This window comes from Pristis pectinata, chromosome 22, assembly GCF_009764475.1.
Source record: "Pristis pectinata isolate sPriPec2 chromosome 22, sPriPec2.1.pri, whole genome shotgun sequence".
Classification (NCBI taxonomy): domain Eukaryota; kingdom Metazoa; phylum Chordata; class Chondrichthyes; order Rhinopristiformes; family Pristidae; genus Pristis; species Pristis pectinata.
Genome location: NC_067426.1, coordinates 23,063,156 through 23,087,948, shown reverse-complemented (window position 1 = coordinate 23,087,948; position 24,793 = coordinate 23,063,156). Strand labels below are relative to the sequence as shown.

The 24,793-nt window shown below is 41.1% G+C and overlaps 1 protein-coding gene across 1 annotated transcript; it reads left to right on the top strand.

The window, feature by feature from the left end:
• The first annotated feature begins 38 nt into the window (after positions 1–38).
• Positions 39–16,330, top strand: utp11 (UTP11 small subunit processome component). Its single transcript, XM_052036606.1, has 8 exons — positions 39–199; positions 2,913–2,974; positions 3,995–4,097; positions 5,167–5,280; positions 10,253–10,346; positions 12,116–12,246; positions 12,934–13,044; positions 14,282–16,330. Exons 1-8 carry the CDS (start codon positions 137–139, stop codon positions 14,363–14,365), a joined length of 762 nt encoding a protein of 253 aa, XP_051892566.1. The 5' UTR covers positions 39–136; the 3' UTR covers positions 14,366–16,330.
• Positions 16,331–24,793: the final 8,463 nt, after the last annotated feature.

Here is a 24,793-nt window from a genome sequence, read left to right as displayed (position 1 = left end):
GGATGCGGCGGTTGGGGCTGCAGTCACAGGCGGGCACCGCGGGAGGGCGCAGGGGGCCGGAAGCTCCGGGCGGCGGGCCGTCACCCCTGACCCGGATGCGGCCGGTTGTGGCTGGAGACCGGCGCCCGGGGACACGATGGCGGCCGCTTTCCGGAAGGCGCAGAAATCGGTGCAGCGGGAGCACCGGGAGCGGAGTCAGGTGGGGGGGGGCGTCCGGGTCCGGGGGGGGCCTGTCCATGGGGGGTCGTTAAAGGGGCAGCGAATGAACTACGACCAATAATGGCCGTGCCTTTGATGAGCCTCCTGCCCCCTCCTCCCCTCCCCCTCCCCCCTTCCCTCCCCTCCCCTCCCCTCCCCCTTCCCCCCTCCCCTCCCCCCTTTCCCTCCCCTCCCCCTTCCCCCCTCCCCTCCCCCCTTCCCTCCCCCCCTCCCCCCTCCCCTCCCCCCTCCCCTCCCCTCCCCCCTCCCCTCCCCTCCCCCCCTCCCCTCCCCCCTCCCTCCCCCTCCCTCCCCCCCTCCCCCCCCTCCTCCCCTCCCCTCCTCCCCCCCTCCTCCCCTCCCCTCCTCCCCTCCCCCTCCTCCCCTCCTCCCCTCCCCCTCCTCCCCTCCCCCTCCTCCCCTCCCCCTCCTCCCCTCCCCCTCCCCCCTTCCCTCCCCTCCCCCTCCTCCCCTCCCCCCCTCCCCCCTCCCCTCCCTCCCCCTCCCCCCTCCCCTCCCCCTCCCCTCTCCCCTCCCTCCCCCTCCCCCTCCCCTCCCCCCTCCCTCCCTCCCTTCCCCCCTCCCTCCCTCCCTTCCCCCTCCCTCCCTCCCTTCCCCCCTCCCCTCCCCCCTTCCCTCCCTCCCTTCCCCCCTCCCCTCCCCCCTTCCCTCCCCCCTCCCCTCCCCCCTCCCCTCCCCCCTCCCCTCTCCCCTCCCCCCTCCCTCCCCTCCCCTCCCCCCTCCCCTCCCCCCCTCCCCTCCCCCCTCCCTCCCTCCCCCTTCCCCTCCCCCCTCCCCTCCCCCCTCCCTCCCCTCCCCTCCCCCCCTCCCCTCCCCCCTCCCTCCCCCCCCCTCCCTCTTCTCCCCTCCTGCCCCCCTCCCTCTTCTCCCCTCCTCCCCCCCTCCTCCCCTCCCTCCTCCCCTCCTCCCCCCCTCCTCCCCTCCCCTCCTCCCCTCCCCCACCTCCCCTCCTCCCCTCCCCCACCTCCCCTCCTCCCCTCCCCCACCTCCCCTCCTCTCTCTCCCCCTCTCCCCTCCCCCCCTCCCCCTCCCCCCTCCCCCTCCCCCCTCCCCGCCCCCCTCCCCCTCCCCCACTCCCCCACCCCCCGCCCTCCCCTCCCCCCCCTCCCTCCCCTCCCGTCCCTCCCCCTCCCCTCCCCCCTCCCTCTCCCACTCCCCTCCCACTCCCCCCTCCCCTCCACACCCCTCCCCCTACCCCCTCCCTCCCCTCCCCTCCCCCCTCCCTCCCCTCCCCTCCCCTCCCCCCTCCCTCCCCTCCCCTCCCTCCCCTCCTCCCCTCCCCTCCCCCCTCCCCTCCTCCCCTCCCCTCCCCTCCCCTCCTCCCCTCCCCTCCCCCACCTCCTCTCCTCCCTCTCCCCCTCTCCCTCTCCGCTTCCTCCCACCTCATCGCTTCCTCCCTCACCCAGTGGTGCACTCCTTCCATTGTTTTTGCTGGGCTTCTGCATGCTCCCCACGAATAAATGCAAGGTTCTCAGCGCCTGTTTTGAGACGTTGTAGCCCAGTGTTGAGATTTCAGAGGTTATCCATTAGTTGTAAAGTGCTCTAAGGTATTCTAAAAGAGGTGCGAAAGGTGTCATAAGAAATCTTTTTTTCTTTTGGGGTGAAATTAAGTGTACACACACACACACCACTGCTGTGCCAGGAACCCCTGCCCTCCGCTGGCTTTTGCTCAGCAATGAATTGCTTCATGACTTGGTGTGGAGATGCTGCCTGTGAGAGCTGATGTTGGGTGGGTTCGGGCAAGCATTACAGCCACTAAGTGCTGAGATATAGAATTTTTGATGTGAATATAATCTTTTAACTACTCAGTATTTCTGAATTTGGCAGTTATTTGGAGACTGGAAGGATGGCAGTGGGGTAGATGCAAATGTTAAATTTTTCCCCACAATTGATGCATTGGAGTGGAAGTTCCTTTACTAATCTGATTTGTATGTGTGATTATATTGATGGGTGTTAATTCTTCTACTTCATTCATCAGTGTTTGCCACTGTCTGCTTGTGTAAAAATCCATATCCTTATAAAGGTGTTACTGGAATGGTATGCCCAAAATAATCAATACTCGTGCATCTATTATCAATTTATGCCTAAATTTCTTGCCAATTTTTTTGGCATGTTCTGGGACCTACATATCTACTTACATCAATATTAATTAGCATCAGTGGAAATTGGTGTAAGCAATTGAGCAATCCTATGTTAAGTATGAAAATGAAGCTTTCAAACCAATATTCATTCACATCAGAGACAGTACACAAGAACCTATGTTGTGGAAGCCTTTCAGTTTTGATATGACGTGCTGATGCCATAGAAGTATGTACATATTACATTCATCTCTGGATGTAAATATGCAGTTAATTCCTACCCCTCATGTTTGGCACCATGCATATATAATACAATCTTTTATTTTTAAATAAATTCAGTCACTAACCTGAAATGTGATATTTACAAGTACTTTGCAAACTGGAAATTCTGACAGATTAATCAACAGTTACATTTACAGTTAACTGTTCGGCAAATAGTCCAAACTTAGCAGTGGAATAATACATGAATTATATGGCATTACTTTGCCCATTAGTGGTAGTGTATCATTTCCATTGATGTATGCAGTTCCTGGAAAGTTGTTGTATTTAAAGCAAAGGTTTTCACAATTTTACAGTCATTCCTACATTTTAGTAACATTTAACTTATTTTTACAGCTTGGATCTCGAAAGCACCTGGGTTTCTTGGAGAAGAAGAAAGATTACCAGCTCCGCGCACAGTGAGTGCCTCAAGAACCATAAATCCAAATCACTTGGCTTGAATTAAAGAACTGTCATAATTAAAAATTAAAAACTGCAGAAGCTGGAAATGTGGCATAAAAATAGAAAATGCTGAAAAGACTCAGCATGTTGGGCAGTATCTGTAGCAAGTATGGCCATTTCAGGTTGAGTGACCTTTAATCAGTAAATGAAAATTAAAACACTGCAGATGCTGGAAGTCTGAAATAAATACAGAATTTATAGGAAACACTCAGCATGATAAACAACATCTGTGGAAAGGGAAACAGAGTCAATGTTTCAGGTCAAAGACTTTTTGTCAACAAGAAAGCAGAATGAAAGCATAAGGGGGAAACAAAATATTCTTTTGTTTTCTTTCTAACTGCCCTCATTTTGCTATTAATTAAATGGCTCAGAAACCATTGTGTCACCTGAACAACCTTAATCTCCAGCCCATCATTGACATTCTGTGTATTCTCTCCACATCTCCTCGTCTTCAGCAACTTAAAATGTGCTGTTCTCTCAACTTTGCAGTGCTGATGCAGAACTAAGACATTAACTCATTCTTCCTCCATGGGTACAGCCTGACCTAGTATTTCTTGCTTTTTCAGTTTTATTTGTTATACCTGTAATTGGTTTTCAGGATTTTAAACTTAAGTATTTGAATATATTTGCTTATAGATGTTATCCTTGTTCCTTTGCAAGTTACTCAAAATGCTGTGATAATGTGTCCATTAGTCCAGTTGAATATATCTTGTGTGGGCTTTTGTCAGAAAGAGATTGGTGTGATATTCTCTCTATTTTGTTTGTTACATGTGGTTACTCCACAATGTAACTACTACTGCACAAGACGACACCAACTGGCTGATTGAGTTCTTTCCAATTCTCTTCAAGAATATGACCACCTAAGGAACCTGAATATATACAAATATTTTATCTAGATTGGTCTTATACATTTAATTGTTTTGCAATTCTAAGATTTTCTTGAAGTAATCCTGGTACTTTATTGCTGTGCTTCTTAGAAACTACCATCGCAAACAAAACGTCCTAAAGGCACTACGCCAAAAGGCATTAGATAAAAATCCAGATGAGTTCTACTTTCGAATGACCAGGAACAAACTCCAGGTGAGTTTTTTTTAAGGTACTGTAAGTGGGGTTTCTTTAAAAGAGATGAACCCAGGATAACTTGGCTTGTGCTATTAAGGTAAACTTTCTTAAGGTTTTCGTCAGTTAATCTCATTTCCAGAAGTATAAATAATGCCAATGATTTGGAGTTTCTGTTAATGCAAAAAGATATAGTTCATAAACTTGATCCTGAGAAATGAATCTTGTGTCTAATGAGGTGATTGTAAGCACTTTCAGTTCCCTAATCTGGCATTCATTTTTACTATCATATTTTTATATTTGGATTTTTATCTTTGATAAATATTTTTATCGTTGGAAAGAGCCCCTTAGAGTTGAAGAAAACTTGTTGTTTCAAAGTAACTTATTTGAATAAATTACTATATAGGTTTTTAAGTATAGATCATAGTTGGCCCACAAAATCAAATTGCCTATGAACCAAATGTACTATTTTGGACATCCCCTCCAATCCTCACATTTACGACCAGATTAAATGTGTATGATGTTGCCTTCGGTTCATGCAATTCCAGCTGGTCCAAAATCAATTAATTATATGATTCTTATGATTCCATTAGTTTTACTGAGGAAAAAAACGAACAGATTATGATACAAACAAATATAAAATTATCTTTTTCCAAGTGAATATATAGGTGTTCACTCAGCAGAGATAAATTTGATGTTGGTTGATGTTCATAATCCCTGACCCATACTGCTTGGTGTAATATGTGTGCCATCTAGTAAACGTTACATTCCCTAACTAAATTTATTTTACATGTACACAAATGAAAGCTGCTTGAATTCCTGAACGAAGGTATAATTGCTCTATATTATTGCAGTGTGATCGGGATCCTAGTACCTACTCTATGACTGAGCATTGACAATCCTCTGGTAGAGAACTTCAAAATTCCACAATCTCTTTAAGCCAGATTTTTCATTGTGTTCTCTGAGTTTTGAATACCCCATTCAAGGATATACCTTGCCAAGCACCTTCAGAATTGTGGAAGAGAAGGTGCAGGCAAATATTTTATGTTGCTTCTGTGCACATCTTTAGAAATGTTTCTTGTGTGTTTAGGATGGAGTTCACATCATCAAGCAGCCTAGAGAGGAAGCAACAGAAGAGCAGCTGAAGATTATGAGAACACAAGATATTAAATATGTAGAAATGAAACGTGCTATTGAGACAAAGGTGAACTTATATTTTTTGGGGTATTTTGATGCTTTGACAATGGTTGAGAATGTCTTTGCCATCAATTCAATGGGATCTGTCTATATTATAGTAAGGAATTTGTTAGTGTTTTTCGGCATGAATCTTTTCTGATATTTGCAGTTATGGAATGTGCCACCTTTTCCTCTTGATGAGAAGGGGAAGCCATACCTTTTGTATCAGTCTTATTATGGTCATAATACAGACAGTTAATTGTCAACCAGCTGATATTTCTCAGTTCAACATAACTTTCAGGGAATGTTTCCTAAATCGCAGCAGTCATGGAATGACCACATGGTGGCACTAAAACATCTTCCATTGAATTTTCCACTGTGATGAAAGGACTGAGATTCAACGTAAAATGCTGGAAACACTGAGCAGATCAGGCAGCCTCTGTGGAAAGTAAAACAAGTAATGTTTCAGGTCTGGGACCCTTTGACAGAACTTAGAGAAAATAAGTTAGTTTTTAGCAGCAGAGAAGGGGGAGGAATGAGTAGAACAAAGGGAATATCTGATATGGTGAGGCTGATTAGTTAATGTGGTAGTTAGAATTACCTTATGCTTCTTTGCCTGTGCCATGTGTTGCTGAAAGCAAGGCTGTGGGATATTTCAAGCAGGCCAAATTGTATACAAATAGAATGAGAAGTATTGATCCAAAATCACAGATGGATGACAGGCAGAAATGGCCAGTTCTAAAGAGAAAGAGGGTTACCTCTAAAGTTGGAGAATTGGATACTGGCCCAAAAGGCTACAGTATGTCTAGGCGGGTGATGAGATATGGTTCCCCAAGCTTGCGTGGTGCCTCATAGTGGGAAGGGGAATTAGTGGCAGGCAACCAGACGCTCCAGGTCACTCCTGTGGACGGAACTCGGATGCTCCACAAAGCGATCACCCAATTAGCATTTTGTTTCTCCGATGTAGAGGAGACCACATTGAAGAAATGCAAGTGAATCACTGTTTCACGTGGAAAGACTGTTTGGGTTCCTGGATAGTGGGAAGAAGTTTTGCAACTCCTGCCCTCTATCGGAGACATTCCCTTTGTTCTATCCATCCTCCCCGACCTTATCTGCTACTGAAAACTAACTTGTTTTCTTTCTTTCACAGTTCTGAAGAAGGGTCTCGGACCTGAAATGTTAACTCTTTCTCTTTCCACAGGTGCTGCTGGATCTGTTGAGTACTCCCAGAATTTTGTGTTTTTATTTTTATATGCAGCTTTTTTGATTTTCATTTATAGTTGAAATTCAAAACAGCAGATGGTGCTCTTTGATATGGCAGAACAAAGTCAAGACACTGAATTCCAAAATGTTCACATTTATCCATAGTTGCTGCCTTTTATTTATTTTTCATGTAATTGGTAAACAGGAACATGAGTGCAAGAGTAGACCACATAAAATATTCTGCTGTTAAAAAATTATCATTTATCTGTAATATACATATGTTAAAAAAAGCTGCAGATGCTTGAAATCTGGGGTGGGGTCCCACCAGCTGTGAAAGTTGTTCTGCAAGTGCAGCTGGGTGCATACACCGCAACGATCCTAGCACTGTGCTGAGAGCCAGGCTGCCTGTAGAAGTCTGCAGCTAGGTCATACTGGAAGAAAGAGTATGGCCCAAGGGTAGGTGTCCAATGATCACTGCAGTGGAAGATCTACTTCAATATATTATCTGCTGTGTAGTGATTCTATCTGCATCGCAGTGTTGCCAGTCTTTGTATTATTGGCAATAATGGATGCATGGCCTTCTTTCCCATTGTATACATGCAGGACTTCACCGTCATTTTGAGTCCCTGTCCAATAAACTTGCTATTTCCAACCCAGGTCATTAAAATATCTTCCATTTTTGGACCTTCCAACCTTTCCTAAGAGTCCTGTTACAGGAGACTCTGAAAACTCTCCTGGAAGTTTTTGTAAATGAAGACCATAGATATTACCCTGACTTCAGTCACCTCTTCAAAAAAAAAATGTGATTATCTTCAACAGCCAAGATGTAGTCTTTACAATCCATACCGTCTCTGCCTTGGTCAACTGGGAATTTTCAAGTTGTACATCACTCTATCTCTAATTATAGACACTAGTAATTATCCGACAGCAGATGTTAGGCTAACTGGCCTGTAATTCCCTTGTTTCCTTTTCTTCCTTTTCTTAAATATTGGAGCGACACGTTACATTTTCCAATTCAAAGGAACAATTCCCAAATCAAGAGGATCATGGAAAGTAATAATTAGGTAAATTAAGAATAGAGAAAGTTTTATGGAAGCTGCATTGTGTCAGTAGAGGACTTCAATAATGAATTACATTGCAAGATAAAGATGGTAGTTTATTACCGAAGCATTTAATCAACATTCATTATAACAAATAATAGGACCATGTGGATTTTGTTCGGGGTTCATCCTCTGAGTCATACAGGTTCTGGCTTGTCACACTCTGTGCAGAATGTGAGAAAATGTTTTTACTTTTTGTATCCTTTTCATATGCTGTCTGCAACAGTCAGTACTCGGCTGTCTATTACTAATTTAGTCGAAACACCAAGGATGTATTGCTTACTAGTGTGTACTGTCCTTTTCCCATATTGAGCCGGAAAATTTGTTGCTTGCTTAGTTTATTTTCAAGCTGAGGTGCCAACAAGGGACCTTTTACATGCCTTTTGATTCCATGTATTATTTTGCTTAATGTTTATTTGCCCCTCCCCCCTCAAAATTAGCAGCCACCATTGTGTCAAACCAAATGATCACACCATTGACCATGAACAATGGATATTTGAAATAGTCATTTAATTTGGTTTTAAATAATCTGCAATCCTGTTTAAGAATTTTCAATTTCAAATGTTTAGGATAAAATAATGATGAATAAATGGCAGGAGGTATTTTTAAGATATGCCAATTAAATTGTTATAGGCCACACTCAGTGCTGATTTTAGCAGGGGTAGTGAGCTCCTCCAGGTCCAAAGAGAAACAAAACCAATGGTGAGGTCATGTCTTGCCCACAGCTAAAGAGCTAATGCTGTCTGTAGCTTTACTCATAAAATAAGGCCTGTTGTGTCAAGTATAATTTGGTCCAATAAATTGTAGTCCAATATGGCCCAATTGTAGCCAGACATTCTCTGCTGCATTCTCTGTCCCAGTGTTGAGGCTTTTGATCAACAAAATGTTCTTTACACAGTGGATTAAAATGTGCCTAACTCTTGGATTTCTTCTGTTTCATTTGGGCCCATCCAGTTAACCATCCCTGCTGTAACCTTTCCTGAATTATACTGCTTCTCCACTGCCAATTTGGTGTCTTGCTTGCTCGTACTGTTCCCATCAATCTGCAGCTTCTGTCTTAATTCCTCTTGGTCTCTGTAAGCCCACCTTTTCAATGTCAAATTCTGCTGTCTTGATCCATTTTCCAACTCTCCCTCAATCTAGCCGACATTATTAGTTGACACCTCTTCTGTTTATGCATCAGTTGTATCTAATTGTATCAATTTACTCCTTTACCACCTCCTTGCATTTGGACTGACTTGGGTATGAAGCCATGGATGGGTCAAAATTCCCTGCCAATGAATGTCAAGAAGACTAAAGCCACCATGGAGTTCCAGCATAAACTTTGCTTTATCCCGTTTACAAGGCTTTATGGTGGACAGCATAGTGGCGTAGCTAATAGATCTGCTGCTTTAGCTCCAGCAACCCAGATTGAATCCTGACCTCCGATGCTGTCTGTGTGGAGTTTACACATTCTCCCTGTGACTGCGTGGGTTTCCTCCAGGTACCCCAGTGTCCTCCAACATTCAAAAAAAATGTGCAGGCTTGTAGATTGATTGGCCACTATCCCTCGCTCACTGACGCTGAACCAAGCAGGGCAAAATTATGGAATCCTGTTTGACTTGGAGCTAAATCTTACTCCCAACTTCCTATCTATCCTGTACCAAAGTGCCTCATTTTCAGAATTCCACCCATTTTAGGAAATTACTGGTAACATTGTCACCTTCGATTCTTCACCTCAAATATCTTTGAATTGTCATCCTCAATTGTGTAAATTACACCCTGTCTCTTCTTAATGGCCCACACTGGCATCCTATTGCTGAACTCTTTAAATTTAGAATTCCTAGCCCAATCTTCAAATCCATAAAATTCAACCCTAACTTTACAATGACTTCCAATTTTGTATTCTTCTGCACGTTTCAGTCCTCCAACCCTGGGCTCTAGTTTACCTGAGTTCTCTTTGTCACATGGAGACAAAAGAGACTGCAGATGCCAGAATCTGGAACAACAAACAATCTGCTGGGGGAACTCAGCGGGTCAAGCAGCATCTGTGGGAGGAAAGGAATTATCGATGTTTCAGGTGGAAACTCTGCATTAGTCCTGTTGCAGGGTTTTGACCCGAAACGTCAACAGTTCCTTTCCTCCCACAGATGCTGTTTGACTCACTGAGTTCCTCCAGCAGATTGTCTCTTTGAAACATCATTGCTACTAATTTAATCTGGCTCAGTTTCAAACATTAATTGATCACCTAAACCATACCACCTTGCACTTTGCCCTGTGCCTTCAAACAATTTTTGAACAGCCTTTTAGTCTGCTATATCTCTTGCTTCCAGGACTTGGTTCCTGTTCTTTAATAATACAAGTAAATTCACACCTGTTTGGAATACTTCATTAGAGAGGCTCTACGAGTTCATGTTGTTATCCCACATGGGTCTGCTGCAATAAAACCTTATTTCGTACTAGATCCCAGGAATTTAAGCACTCACCAAATTTCGGCCAAAATTCACCTCAGGATTTATAGTAATTAAATTTTGCAGCTTTGGAGACAGGCAAAACATATCTGCACTTTAGTGCATCATGTGGAATTGCATGCTATTTTTCATATTTCAATAATATTTTTTCCTGGAGAAATTAATGATGGAAATATTCATCCTTCTGTTTTGGGTTTTGATCTCAGCTGCACCAATTTGACTTTGTGACTTTTCATTGCATTCACAGAAAATTGAACAGCTCAAGTCTGAACTCCATTTTTTAGATGCTGATGGAAAGTCCCCTAGTAAACACATCTTCTTCTGCAATTCTAAAAAGGAAGGTGCTGTATTATGTTTCCTACTGTATGATCAGTGCATGATTTTTGCAATTTGTTTCTAGAACTTAGCAATGGTTTAACTTAATTGTAGAGCATTTTATTAAGTCATGTACAATCTTTGAATTATTTCTATTTCATCCTAAGCACACTATCCTAATTCTATTTTGAAATAAGTTCAAAATATTTTATATGAGAGAATATTATGCTTTGAAAGTCGAAAATGCCTTTCATTCCTCAAAAAATAAGTGTTTTGAACAAAGTGGATATGTTCAGTTGAGGGTGGGCAGCACAGTGGCATAGCTAATAGAGCTGCTGCCTCACAGCTCCAGCAACCCAGATTCAATCCTGGCCTCCGATGTTGTCAGTGTGCGGCTGACCGTGACTGTTTGGGTTTCCTCCAGGTATCCCAGTGTCCTCCTCCATTCAAAAAAAAATGTGCAGGTTTGTAGATTAATTGGCCACTGTAAGTTGTCCATAGTATGTAGGTAAGCAGTAGATTCTGGGGGAGGGGGTGGGTAAAGAAAATGTGGGAAGAATAAAATGGGTGAGGGGCAGATTAGTGAAAAAATAGGTGCTTGATGGTTGGTGTGGACTCAAAGGGCCAAAGGCTCTGTTTGTATGCTGTAGAACTCTATACTTACAAAATCAGGAGTGAGATGACTAGCAATATTAGAAACTAATAAGGACTGCTGCTCTTAAGATGGAACAGGGGGGCATTTGTTATTTTCTGTTTCTATGTAATGTCTTACTTGAATTGAAAGAGAATACTGCATGGTGTTCTTGTGTGAAGTAGATACATGATTTCTAGTCTAGCCCCGTGGTCACTTGGCTTGGGAAGGCCAATACTTGAAAATACAAGTAAAGTATGGCTTTTTTCCAAACTTTGGGTGTAATTTCAATTTTCTGATGGATGCCGCATGCACTACATTGCCAAGGCATTTATTTGCCAATTATTAACTTCTGTATATTTCTACAGGAATTGAATCATCTAAAATATCAATACAATGTATATCCATACACTAAAATATTCAATTTGTTTTTTTAACCTACTAATTTATCAACATATTAGTCTTTACAGATTCATGTTGGCTGTCTAATTGAGTAAAATTTCTTGATTATTCTGGCCTTGAGGATTACAAAATCTTCCAGTAACCTATCCATACTCTTCTTTGCTTGATTTCTTGTCTTAATAAATCTGCAATTTTCTAATAATTTGTGAATCCCTGAGTTGAGGTATGGTCTTCAGATATATTCAAACACCTGAAGTTTCTTCACCTACTTCCTTTAAAACCCTGGCATGGATACCATTGGGTCCCAGGGATTTGTCAGTCTTTTTCCTCTCAGACTGTTTTCTGACTTGCTTTACCACGATTACATCGTCAGTTGCCCTAGAATATCTGGTCTAATGTCCTCTTCCTCTACTATGAAGATTGATGAAGTTTTACTGAGAATTTTACTTTTATTTTTAAAAGGCGCACATTGCCTGCGTCATCTTTCCTTTCCTCCTAACACAATCTCCCCTGTATCACAGTGAATTGTAACATTCCACTTGTTTCCCTCGTTGGTATATTAAAGTCATTCATAATTATACCTTAATTTGTTTTGAACCATTCTAGTCTTGACAAGGAAAAAGAATTTTATGACCGACTTTTCCAGTTGCTTGTGATGTGTATTAGTGGAGTGACGTGATTTGATGCATTTTGATTTCACTGTAATTAAATTTAGCTCCATCATAATGTCTGAAAATTTTTCCTATTTAAATTTGTGCACAGTGAGAGAATTTGACTTGGCAAAGCGCCTCAATACTGTACCAGAGTTGGTGGACCGAGTGTACAACCGACCAACTATTGAAACATTACAGAAGGAGAAAATCAAAGGAGCCACTCATCCCGATGCTCTGGAGGTAATGAGAATTCTCATTTGCTTAAATTGATAAAATGGTTTATTATTGTCACTTGCACCAAGGTACAGTGAAAAACTTTGTTTTGCATGCCATCCATACAGATCATTTCATCACATCAATACGTAGAAGTAGTACAAGGGAAAAACTATAACAGAACATTATTAGTAATTCTGAATAGAATTTGGATTTAAATTCTTCATAGAATATAGATTTAAAAGAGTAGAATGATTATAATGGCAGAGAGCAGCTTGCAACGAGTCGCCACGCTGCAACACCATCTTGCATCAGCCTGTGCTTTTCTAAAATGGAAGCAATGTCACCACCATACCAAAGCAGAGTTGATGTTCTAGAAAGGTGATTGTCTCAGCACCAAAATAATGCCCAATTTGACTGCCACTTGAAATCTTAACTTAAGCAGCCTGCTTGTGTTGGAGAAAACCTTTTGTTTGCTGTGAAAAGCAGCATTAAAGTATTTGTAGCATCAATTATTAGATTTTCCTCCAAACAAGTTGGTGCACTGTGAAAAAATGACTGCTTGTTGCTACAACAGGATCCTTTTGACGTGTACAGGGAAAAACAGAAATCAATCCGAATTCAAGTTTTCCTCTCTTTTTCCCTGTTCCAAATTGGGCACCCATACAATGATTGCCCCCCTTCTTCACAATGACTTGTAATTTGCTCTTTCAGAAACTTGCTCGACAGAGAAAGCACCAGTACTCCCTTCTGAAACAACACATTGAGAGAGAGAGGAAAATGTTTGTGATAACCCAGAAAATTCAGACGCGAAAAGACCTAATGGTAAGTGTACAGCATTCATAGTGGATTTCGTAGGTGAAATAGCCACTATTCAAAATGACCACTTCTATAATTTTGAAATAAAGATAATGTATTGTTTGTTCAATTAGAGGCCACTTATACAAAAGTGAACTCCATTAGAGTTAATTGAAATAAGTTGCAGTCATCCTTGGAAGCTTGGGTGGGTAAGTCCTCCTTTCCTACACTAGCTCTAACTCATCCCTTAACCAGAAAAGGCATGGCAACATTAAAGCTAAGGATGGAAACAGAATGAATTATAAGTCTGCTTTTGACTAATGCTCCAATATATTTATAATTTCTGAACAAATGGATCCAATCATGTGTCAAAGCCAGAATTTGGCCTGAAAGACTACAAGGAAGGAGATCCTTTGCGCTAGGGCTGGGATGTATAAACATCTGTTTTGCCTACGTGGAGTCTGGTGGTCATAATAAAGCTTAGCTCACATGTCCATTAATTTGCGTTTTACTTGATCACCGAGACCAATGGACCTTGATTAATTATTCATCAAGGAGACGGCAGCACTGATAAAACAATCCATACCTACTGCCCACATCCACAGTATTCAACCATGGCAATTGAATAAATAGAATGAGCCCAAATGTGACCAGGTTTTTTGTGTTTGAAGGACCAGGCTATTGGGGTTTGGGGACTATGGGTTTGGATATCCTGGAGTGTTTCTCTGTCCTGCTGGGTAGGGCATCTTATCAGAAACCTTATTTTGCAACTGCATCTCTCTTTATCTGGGAAATATTTTCTTTGCTGCTATCAGCTTAATAACCACAAAAAAATGAAAAAAACCTGTCTCCTTCTGCATGGAATTTATGGATCAATACGGTTATTGATACGGTGTAAAACCAGCCCTTTCTAGAATATCGATCAGATTTTTTAACAGACTGCATCTACTTTTAAAAATCTAGAATTCTTTTTGTATACACAATGTGAATGAAAGATAGAGTTTCTACCAATGTTTCAGCAGGCAAATTGCTGTGCTCTTTTTCACTCTGAAAGTTCGCTGGCTAATTCATTGTGTAAACTTTCTGTGGATGATATTTCACTGCAACCTTTAGTTAGCTTGCTATTAGAGATTTTCCTTTTAAAGAACCCCTAAATAGAAATGTTTAGAAATTGTATTAATATAATAAAATGACCAGTGGCACTTTTGTAGAGATGCAATTTTTAATCATTATGTTTACCTGAATGAAAATGATCTCTTCACAGGACAAGACGAAGAAGGTGAAAGTACAGAAAGAAACAGTGGACTCTCCGGCCATTTACAAGTTTGAATTCAAGAGAAAACGCTGACGTATCTTCAACAAGCAGTTCAAATTTTGCATACCCTTTTCCAGAAGATTTTCTGCAAATATTGTTTTTCCCAATATTGCCTTTTTATGACATCTAATATTTAATGGTTGGCTCTTATCATTGTAATGTTAAATGAACTGATACTATAAATATACCAAAAACGCAACCTTAAAAATATAAACCTAACAGTCCGTAAAAATCTTAAAATGTTAATGGTTCTTATTAGCAGCAAACATAGTCCGTGAAATAAGTTTTATACCTGTGGATGCCAAAAAAAAATCCAGGACCTTCGAGTTTTCTGAGAACTACGTCCCCCTGGCGCCAATAATTAAACCAAGGAATTCGACTGCAGCAATACCTAAATTGTCCTTCATGGTCAATTCCAAATGATGGCAATTGTTCAATTTCTCAATTAAAAACGGCACCTGGAACTGGAGTTGTTTTCAAAGTGGATGGAAATGCCCACCACCTGCTGCTCTTCCTTCCTTAACAAAAACAGTGTCCAGATTCCAGTTGTGTCCATCTCGATCTAAAAACCTTTGCTCTTTAAAAACAGTAAAACCCACAGCTATACCTCTATAACATAAAATATCTAAAACCTTATTATGTCTACATATCCACGGCTGTTTCACTGCAAGACACATACGTAGCACATGGCTCAAAGTTTCCCTAGCCAACCCACATCTCCTACACATCCTATCTATGTATGGTCTGGCCAAGACCAGCGTATTCCTTACCGGGTATGAGTTTGACCCAGGAGCAGGGCTGTAATATGTTCTGACTGTTTAAGGGGTGTAGAAACCCCTTATCGAGCTATGGGATTGGGGTTCATTCTTGTAACAGTGAATCCCAATCCCTTGATGACTCAGCCTGCTCCAGCGGTCGAAGTCAACATAACTCCAGTTGTTCCTCCCTACACTGACCTCGACTTTGCTGGCATCGTTCTTGACACCATCCTCTAAGTAGCACGTGGCGTTGAGTCAACCCAGTTTCCAGTATTTCTCAATAACTATCCATATCACTACCTGCAAATTGGAAGCTTAGCCTCACTATCTTGTCAACTGATATCTTACAATTGATGTACTTCCTTATAATAGACAGGGGAATCTGAGTGTCCAGTATGGGGATCGATAAACCAAGATACCTGATCCTAGGATAAAACAAATCATTTATCACGCTCTTGGGGAGGTGTAGATGCTGCTTAATGAAGTTTCTAATTGCTTCATCCAGTTCAACAAAGACATTCTGAGGGGCTTCATTTAAAGTCAGGGAGTAGTAAAATCAAGGGATGGCGAAGGTTTTAAAAAGCTCTACCTTTTGGGTAGGCTTAAGCCTAGCCCTAAAGCCCTACCCCATCCCTCGAGTTTACTACTCCACTCATTAAACAACCGATCCATGGATCGATCCTAGTGCCAAGGTATTTTTCCCAATCACCGGGGCTGATAAAACTAATCTTACATTTGTTGTAGAGCCAGTTATTGATGGAATTAAAAACAAAACCTGTTCTTAAAAGTCATAAAAAAATCTGGCAGTCTTATTGAGATTCACCTCAAGGCTGATTTTCTGTAACACCTCTAATACTCTCTAATACCTTGAGATTTTTGGACATGCCCTTGTGAGAATCACTAACAAGGACCACATCATAGGCAAAAGCAGCAAGTATTTTCCATACTGAGATGGAACCTGGACCCATCCCTATCTAATGAACATAAAAGAATGTCCATCATGATATTAAATAAGAAAAAGGAAAGTGGGTCACCCTGCTTTACCCCCCTTAACACAGGAATGGGTCCGGTCCTGGCTTTTCCATTCTCAATATGAGTGTCAGAATTTGTAGACATGTCATCTTTTAGCTCCAAGAAATGGGCATCAACCCACATCCAACAAAAAGCTTTAATAATAAGCTTACGGCCAACAGTCAAGAACCTTAGAAAGGTGAATAAAACAACTGCCTGCTTTTTATGATTCCTCTTGGCCTCATTTATTGAATTGTTCAATATCGCAATATTCTCATTACAACCGGGGGTGACCGCAACAAATCCTTTCTGACGATTATTCAGGACAACCGAATTCATTAGCCTTTTGGCTGGAATTTTGGTAAATAGTCTTGATGGAGTCGATCCAATAGTGATTGGTCACCAGTTGTCAGTTGATTTCAAATTTTCAGCGTCGTCAGACTTGGGAATTAGGACTGTCCGACTGTGCTTCATAAGAGAAAGAATCTTATGCATCTTCGCCCAAGAGCTATACATACTGGCTAACATTTTGCGGACCTCAGCTAGATTCAGACTGACTGAGCCAGCCACTATCCTTTTTAAAACCATCAGTCGCATTTGAAATCTCAGATGCACTAAAATCTTGTAATAAAAATAAATAGCCTTGCCTAAATGGGCTAAATCTGCTAATATCAACCTTATTATTAGTAACTGCAAAACGAGATTTAAAATGTTAGCCCTGGCTAACCCTCTTCTATCTTTTTTTATACCTTTCTTGCATTACCTTGAAAACAGTCTTGGCAGCAAATCTCTTAATAGCATTAGAGTTAAACCCAAAATTCTTTTTGGCTTTAAAATCCACCTTCCTCCTTAAAATCCTTATCCTTCTCTCTATTAGATATTAAAAAAATCTGTGACCATTTCTAAGTCACTAGAAAGTAAAGCAAAACTACAGGTATTGAATTCAGATGTAATTTTAGCAATATGCATTCATCTCATATTTTCAAATAAAAATCATGAGGCAGAGCGGGCTCCTAGCAGCAAGTAGGGTACTATTAATGACTGAGAACGTCCTGAACTGTTTCTAGATGTCTCTGATCTTAAAGCTGCTCAAAAAGATTATACTAAACATATCAATAAATTTAAACTTAATACTTTTAAAAATACTAAGACGAGTAAAAACTTTAAAATGAAAATAAGTAAATCACTTGCCTGCACTTACTGAACTCAGTCCCACTCAAATGAATGGAGCTTCTCTGAATGCTAGTCAATGCTTGCTTCAAACTGAGGAGGTGGATGTGGAGTGCATCTCTCCAGCACACCGTTCCTCCACTGCTGGACCTGACTGGGAGGTCAGGTGCAAACACCTGAGACCTCCAGGTCTTTTTGGGGTTCTGCATTTTGCCTGGTATTTGTGGAAGTCTGAAATGAACTGAGCTGTGAATGTCTTGACAACCATTCCCTCCAGAACTGCCAGATATCAATTAGCTTGATTTCAGCCCAACTAATAAGTACTACATTATTAGGGGGAGAAGGGATGACAAATACTATTTTTAATACAATCCGTTGACCCCTGTTGAAAGTTGTTTTGTGACAACAGGATTAGACTTGGCTGTTGGTTCCATTCCCCTTGCATCTTGTAGTTGGATATCTGCCAACACCCACCGGAACCAACTCCAACACAGCAGTAGCTTTATAGAAGACAGACAGAAATTGGCCAAATAAGAACAAACTCTAATGATGACACACAGTGCTCTAATGTTCCGATTCAAATTTGAATCCCATAATCATTAGCTGCTGATTCCAAACACACTGGTGAAAGAGAATTGAAGGCACGGTCATGGTTAATGTTGGGGATGTACTCAGTCACATCATTATAGTCACGTAAGGTTTGATGCCAGTACTGTGAAAATCATTGCCATCATCTTGGTTTATTTTGAACATCATTGTGTAATAAATTTTCTTGCTCTTCTATGAAAGTTCCTGCTATCAATATTTAAATGTGCACCATATGAATTTCTGGATGCAGTGCTGGATTTTTGTTGGCTTTCAGACAAACTTGGTACTCCCACACTGCATTCTAAATGGGTTTGATTACCCAAGCAGTAACCACCTGTGTCCCTTACCTGAAGATCGCTGATTTATTATTCACCGTCATTCTGGAACAGCTAGAGTCTTCATTAGAGCCCAAGGAAGATCTGTTTTGTCTGCCTCGTCAGCATCACTGAACCTCATCCCCAGGAGGCTTGATACAAATTAATTAACCTAATTAAAAGCACTGATTGCAGAGATGATTGGTGTGATGCTGGCGGCACTTGCACATAGCTGTATGGGGCGGAAACGCAGCCAACTGATGTGTGACTGCGGAGACAAGACTGCAGAACTAAGCAAACCTCATTAAAGCAGACTTCATTTTACATTACTTGTTCTTTTATTTATAAATACAAAGTTTGAGCTGGTCACCAACATTTTCCACTTTAGAAAATGCTAAGTAATCAATGAAGATTTATAGAGTCCTAGAGCAATACAGCGCGGATACAGGCCCTTCGGCCCAATGAGTCCATGCCGACCACAGTGCCCACCCATCTAGTCCCAATTTCCTACATTTGGCCCATATCCCTCTAAGCCCCACTCCTGCATGTACCTATCCAAGTGCTTCTTAAATGATACTATTGTACCTGCCTCAACCACTTCCTCTGGCAGATCGTTCCATATACTTACCCCCTCTGTGAAAACGTTTCCCCTCAGGTCCCCCTTAAATCTTTCCCCTCTCACCCCAAATTTATGCCTCCTAGTTTTGGTCTCCCCTACCCTAGGGAAAAGACCACTACCATCCACCTTATTTATGTCCCTCATGATCTTATAAACCTCTATAAGGTCACCCCTCATTCTCCTACGCTCCAAGGAATAAAAACCCAGCCTGGCCAATCTCTCCCTATAACTCAAGCGCTCTAGTCCTGGCAACATCCTCGCAAATCTTTCCTGCAGATACACAGGTGTAGCATTCCTCCTGACAAAAGTTGCAAGTTGCAAAGGTCATCACTTATGATTAGTTCTGAACCAACTAACAAAGTAAAACATCTTAATTTCTTGCCTGCTTTTGTTAGTCTTTAGGGTGATTAGAATTGAAGTGTAGTTTTAAAATCTACAATTAAAGATTTGAGTTAAATGCCCTTTAATCCTTACTGACCTGCACTTGCAATGTGGTTAGACAAGCAGGTTAACAGATAGTTAGTGACTCATTTACCTGTGTGGACCAAGATCTGTTATGTAACTGAATAGAACAGCCAATGAAGGACCTCCCACACTTAGTAATTCATCATTTAGCAGCTCTTTGTGTAATTATTTTGATAAATGTGATGGTTTAACCAGAATGTAGTGTGTTGAATTGATTATCATTGTAAGCAGACGACACAGGTGAGCTGGTGGCAGTAAGTTTGCTATTTCAAAATGAGATGAATTATATTGGACAATGAAAACAACATTTCATTCCAGCTTGAGAAGAGAATGTGAAAATGACAAGGATTTCCCACGTGTGATTTTCACTGAAGACACGCTGAGGCATTATTTCATCGTTCACTGAATGTCAGCAGACTATTCATCTGTGAGAGGCTGCAGGATCTGATTTCCACCATCATGGCAATTGCAGGGACCTTTGGGATGGCACAGTGACACAACTAGCTGCTGTCTTTCAGCTCCAGAAACTCAGGTTCAATCCTTATCTCTGATACTGTGTGTGGAGTTTGCATATTCTCCCTGTGACCTTGCGTGTTTCCTCTGGATGCTCTGGTCCTAAAAATATGTAAGTTGGACAGGTAATTGGACGCTGTGAATTGCCCTAATGTGTAGATGAGTGGTGGAACCTGGGGGCAGTTGATAGTTAGTGTTAAAATGGGTGCTTGATGATCCATTCAGACTCAGTAGGCCAAAGACCCTAATTCCATGCTGTATCTGTGACTCAGTTAGTTGGTAGATGTTTCATTCCCCTGGGTGTTCTGGTTTCCTCCCATATCCTAAAATGTGAAGATAGCTTAATTGGCTGAGTAGGTTATACCTATACTTATTGAGAGGTCATCTTATTGAAGCATTTAAGATTCTGAATGATGATTATGCCATGAGTGCTATGAGTGAGCCAAGAAAGTATAGAAAATTGGAATACTCCTGCCATTATTTGACCAAAAGGGGTCAAATGCAAGAGGAAAGTAGAAAGTAAATGACAGGACCCTCAGGAGCATCGGTGAACGAGGGATCTTGGGGTATAAATCCATATCTCCATGTAAGTGGCAACACAAGTGGATAGGGTGGTAAAGAAGGCGTACAGCATGCTTGCCTTCATCGGTCAGGGCATTGAGTATAAACGTTGGCAAATCATGTGCAGAATGTTGGTTAGGCCACACTTGGAGTATTGTGTGCAGTTCTGGTCGACACTCTATAGGAATGATGTGGAGGCTCTGGAAAGGGTGCTGAAGAGGTTCAAGAATGTTGCTCAGCTTGCAGTGTATTAGTCATAAGGAGAGGTTGGCCAAGCATGGATAGTTTTCTCTGAAACATTGGAGGCTGAGGGGCGACCTGAGAGAAGAATATAAGATTATGAGAGGATAGATAATCAGTCCTTTTCTCAGGGTGGAAATGTCAAATACTAGAGGGCATAGGTTTAAGATGGGAAGGGGGAAATTTAAAGATTTGTGAGGCAAGTTTTTTTTACACAGAGTGGTAGGTGCCTGGAAGACACTGCCAGGGGAGGTGGCAGAAGTAGATAAGGTAGCAATGTTTAAGAGGGATTTAGACAGATACATGAAGAGGCAAGGAATGGAGGGATATAAACCATGTGCAGGCAGTCGGGATTAGTTAGACTGGCAACATGGTTGGCACAAACAGTTAGCCAATGAGCCTGTTCCTGTGCTATTCTATGTTCTATCTTCAAGCTTTTTATTAGTTATTGAGAGATCACCTAATCAAGGCTGTTCTAAGCTGGGAGCCAAAAATAAATTGATGATTAACTGCAAGGTTGCCTGTCTAAAAAACTAACCTGTGTTGAAAGAAACTTGGGTTATATTCCCTGAATATAAGAGGTTAAGTGCTTGTTTAAAATTATGATGGTAGTGGACAAGGTATTCAGAGAATGATCTCTCCGTTCAGTAAAGGAATGAACAAAGGACTTGTATCATTTTATTTCTATTACTTTCCTGATAATAGTAGTCATTCAGTGTTATTGTATTTGGAAAGTATACTTAAATAATTATTAAAAAGAGATTACATGTTTTACAAATATCTTGCAATGCAGAACAAATATCAGAGTGGAGCATAGGTGGAATTGTAGCACCATCTCAATTACAGCAGCAAGAAGAGAGAACCCCAATATAGATGTAGTGCTGTTGTAACAGAGTGGAGTACAGCATGCTGGAAGGTAATGTGGGGAAAACTTTATCTTCATCTCTTCCATGTAGAAGCATCCAAAGTGAAAACAGGAAGTGTTGGAAAATGCAGCAGGTCAAGCAGAACATTAAGAGTTTTGATGAAGGGTCATAGACCTGAAACATTACCTCTGTTTCTTCCTCCACAGATGCTGCCAGACCCTCTGAGAATTTCTAGCATTTTCTGTTTTATTTCAGATTTCCGACATCTACAGTTTTCTTAAAGCTTTTCAATGAGGAGCATCCAAATCTTTGTGTGTAAGCTTCTATTAACATCATCATCCTACAGTCCCTATAATGCCCCAGTTACAATCAAGTTGAAAGCTGGAACGCACTTTGAAACATGCATTCCTGAATGTTGCTCTGTGTATGCAATGTCCTGGGATATGTTAATAAAATGTGGCTTAGTGTTTAGCACTTTGGAGGCAGCTGGTTGGGTAAGGATCTAATTTGCAGTGTACATGCCAGTCTGAACTTTGTAACCCTGATCTCAAACAAAAAAATGGGTCATTGGCTGGAATACAGAGAACAAGAGAGTTCTCTTTGTGCAATTGTTGTACAATAAGTTAAAGAAGTAAAGAATAATGTAATGAAAGCTTCAGCCTGTGCGTGTTTGGCTTTATGTACAGTAATGAATTTGAACTTGCCTCAAGAGATAATGTTTCCTTCTAGTCCACTGCCATCCACCTACACAAGGGTCCAGCACATAATATTTCAAAACAAGCCCTCATTCTTTCAATTTTCTCAAATCAAAATGCCTCTCTTTTCAGTATAATTGTCACATGTATTAAGAGATAATGTGGTATGTCTTATTACAACCCACACTCATTGCAGTAAACAGCTGAAGTCTGCACGAGCCAGGTCACAAGGCTGCATACTTCTTATAAGTCATCTTTTGTGTGTGTGACTATTATTCCTGCAGAATGCATCTTGTGTTATCTTTGAACCAGAGGAAAAGCTCTAAACTATAACCTACACCTCTAGTCCATTTTTACTGGCTTACATTAACGCAAACTCTTTGATCCGTTAGTGTTTGTACCAATGTCGTGTAGTCAGACCCACATGCGCAGAATTCATTACCTTTTCAAGGATTTGGATTGGTAGAGAGTTGGATCCTGTGAAGTTTTTAGTTGTAAAATAAACTCTTATGGTTTTGAAATACATCATCCAGTCTGTAATGCCAATAGGTTAATGGCAAATCCAGAGAAATTCTAGCCTCCATAAGTTTGTCCGTTTAAAGATAATGGAGTATTAGGGGAAGCTCATCATGATATTAACCATATTATTTAAAGTAATTTCTTAATGTAAAAATGTTTCAATAAACTCCATTTTTGTCTGAATTTGCCTTTATTTTTTCTTCAATTTTATCGGTTTTTCACATTTTCTTTCTTGCCATTTGATGCACTTATTTTCCATATTACTCCGACTTCCTCCTGTTCCAATTATTTTGGAAATGCAGCAATTAAGAATACTTTTTAGCTAACTGAAACCTTATAAGTTAATATTGATGTAGACAGGGTGTATACATGACCACTGAAATGTGTCAACAATGGTTTACATTTTTATGGAAACTATTAACATTTTGTCACAGGGGCATTATCAGCACAGACTTTTCCCAAAAGTAGAAATAAATGCTTCCAAGTGGAAACAGGTATATGTGGTTCATATAGTTGTCATATTTTTTACATCCAAAAACTTCTTGCAGTTTGTTCAAAATAGAAAATGACCAGGATGATGCAATGGCAGCGATAACTGGAGATCTGAGCAATACTTTTCTTCAGATATCTGTGCCACTATATGCGATGCTATTTCTAAATCAGAACCAGAAAGAGAACAGCAAATATGAAGGCAAGCTCTGTAATTACTTCAGAAATCCCAAAGTTGGCTACTGGTTACCCTCAATATTTCTAATTATCATATTGGCATTGAAATTCCATACGGCTCTGATGCCAGGGTCTTAACCGCATTTCCCTACAGAAGTCCTGGTTTTCAGTGCTGCACTGGGCCTGTGCCAGTGGCAAAATCTTCCACTCTGCCAGAAGTCCTTCAGTGCACTCTTTATGGTTAAGCCTGGTATGACCATAGATGATGACTTGAAATGAATGGGAGGAAGTACTGGCCAGGAGACAGGTAAATTGAGCTATTTTTTATAACTTATTTGTTAGTTTCAGTGTTTTTACTCATCTAAAGTTTTTTTAGGGCTTTAGTAATTTTAAAAATTATTATTTGTTAAGACACCATATTTTATCAAATGTCTTTGGTGTTTATATTCATTTAAAAGACAACACTGGCAGCTGGTGAGCCGAGGGACAAGGCTTCACTGTCTGACAAAGCCTTTATGTGAGTGCAGCAGGTCAAACTCAGCCACACCACCGTGTTGGGGGCTGGATTCCCCGGATTATGTCGGGGACAGCTGGGTCAAGCAATGTGACTCACTGGCAAGCAGTCAGTGATTTTGGAACGATAGGAAGTCAGCCGATTGTAAGAAAACTTTTAACAGATTGAAGCGGATAAACGTGAAGGTAAAGGGAGGGTTTCCACCCCACGCTCAAACCTTTATCCCCTGTGCATCTTAGTGGTTTCTCATCAAACTAATATTACCTAATAATTAACACCAAATATAGAGCAGTACTATTCAATAGAAAAACAGCAGATATCTTCCACCATCTTATTTGTTTGCCTATAGATGTATTTTTAATGTCTACCCTTTCAAAGATACCTTGCAGGAAATGCTGACCAGAATGCTCAATGCATATTTGATTCAGGAACATCATCAGTTTGAGGTTAATGGTTTTCATTACTAAGTTGCATTTTTAATTTTCAGACTATATTTGTCTTTTCTTTAAAGATTACAAAATAAAGCCTGCACATTCCTAATAATGAGTGTTGTATATAACAAAGTGAAAAATCCATAACAAAACCAGAAAATTGCTGGAAACATTCAGCAGATCAAGCAGCATTTGTGGAAAGAGAAACGGAGTTAATAATTCCAGCCTGAAACTCCTTGTCTGGAAAATCCATAACCCACTCAAGAGTTGAATTCCTTCTATTATGATTGTAGCCCTTCCGAAAAACACAAGTTCATTATCAGCTGTGACTTACAGTATTGGACCAGGAATGCAAATCTGGTGCAGCCAGTTGAGCAACCTGAGGAGAATCCCAGTTCACGGGCAATTAATGGTCATGCAAGGAGGAAGTTGAGGAGGGTAAGAAAGAAACCAAATAGAACAGATTTAGGAAAGGTCTCCACGTTCTCTTTGGCAAACAAGAAGCCAGCATAACACAAGAACTGGCATAAT

Coding starts and splice junctions, on each gene's coding strand:
- utp11 (XM_052036606.1), top strand. CDS start 137: ATGGCGGCCGCTTTCCGGAAGGCGCAGAAATCGGTGCAGCGGGAGCAC. Junction 200..2,912: donor AGCACCGGGAGCGGAGTCAG/GTGGGGGGGGGC, acceptor TTATTTTTACAG/CTTGGATCTCGAAAGCACCT. Junction 12,247..12,933: donor CTCATCCCGATGCTCTGGAG/GTAATGAGAATT, acceptor TTGCTCTTTCAG/AAACTTGCTCGACAGAGAAA.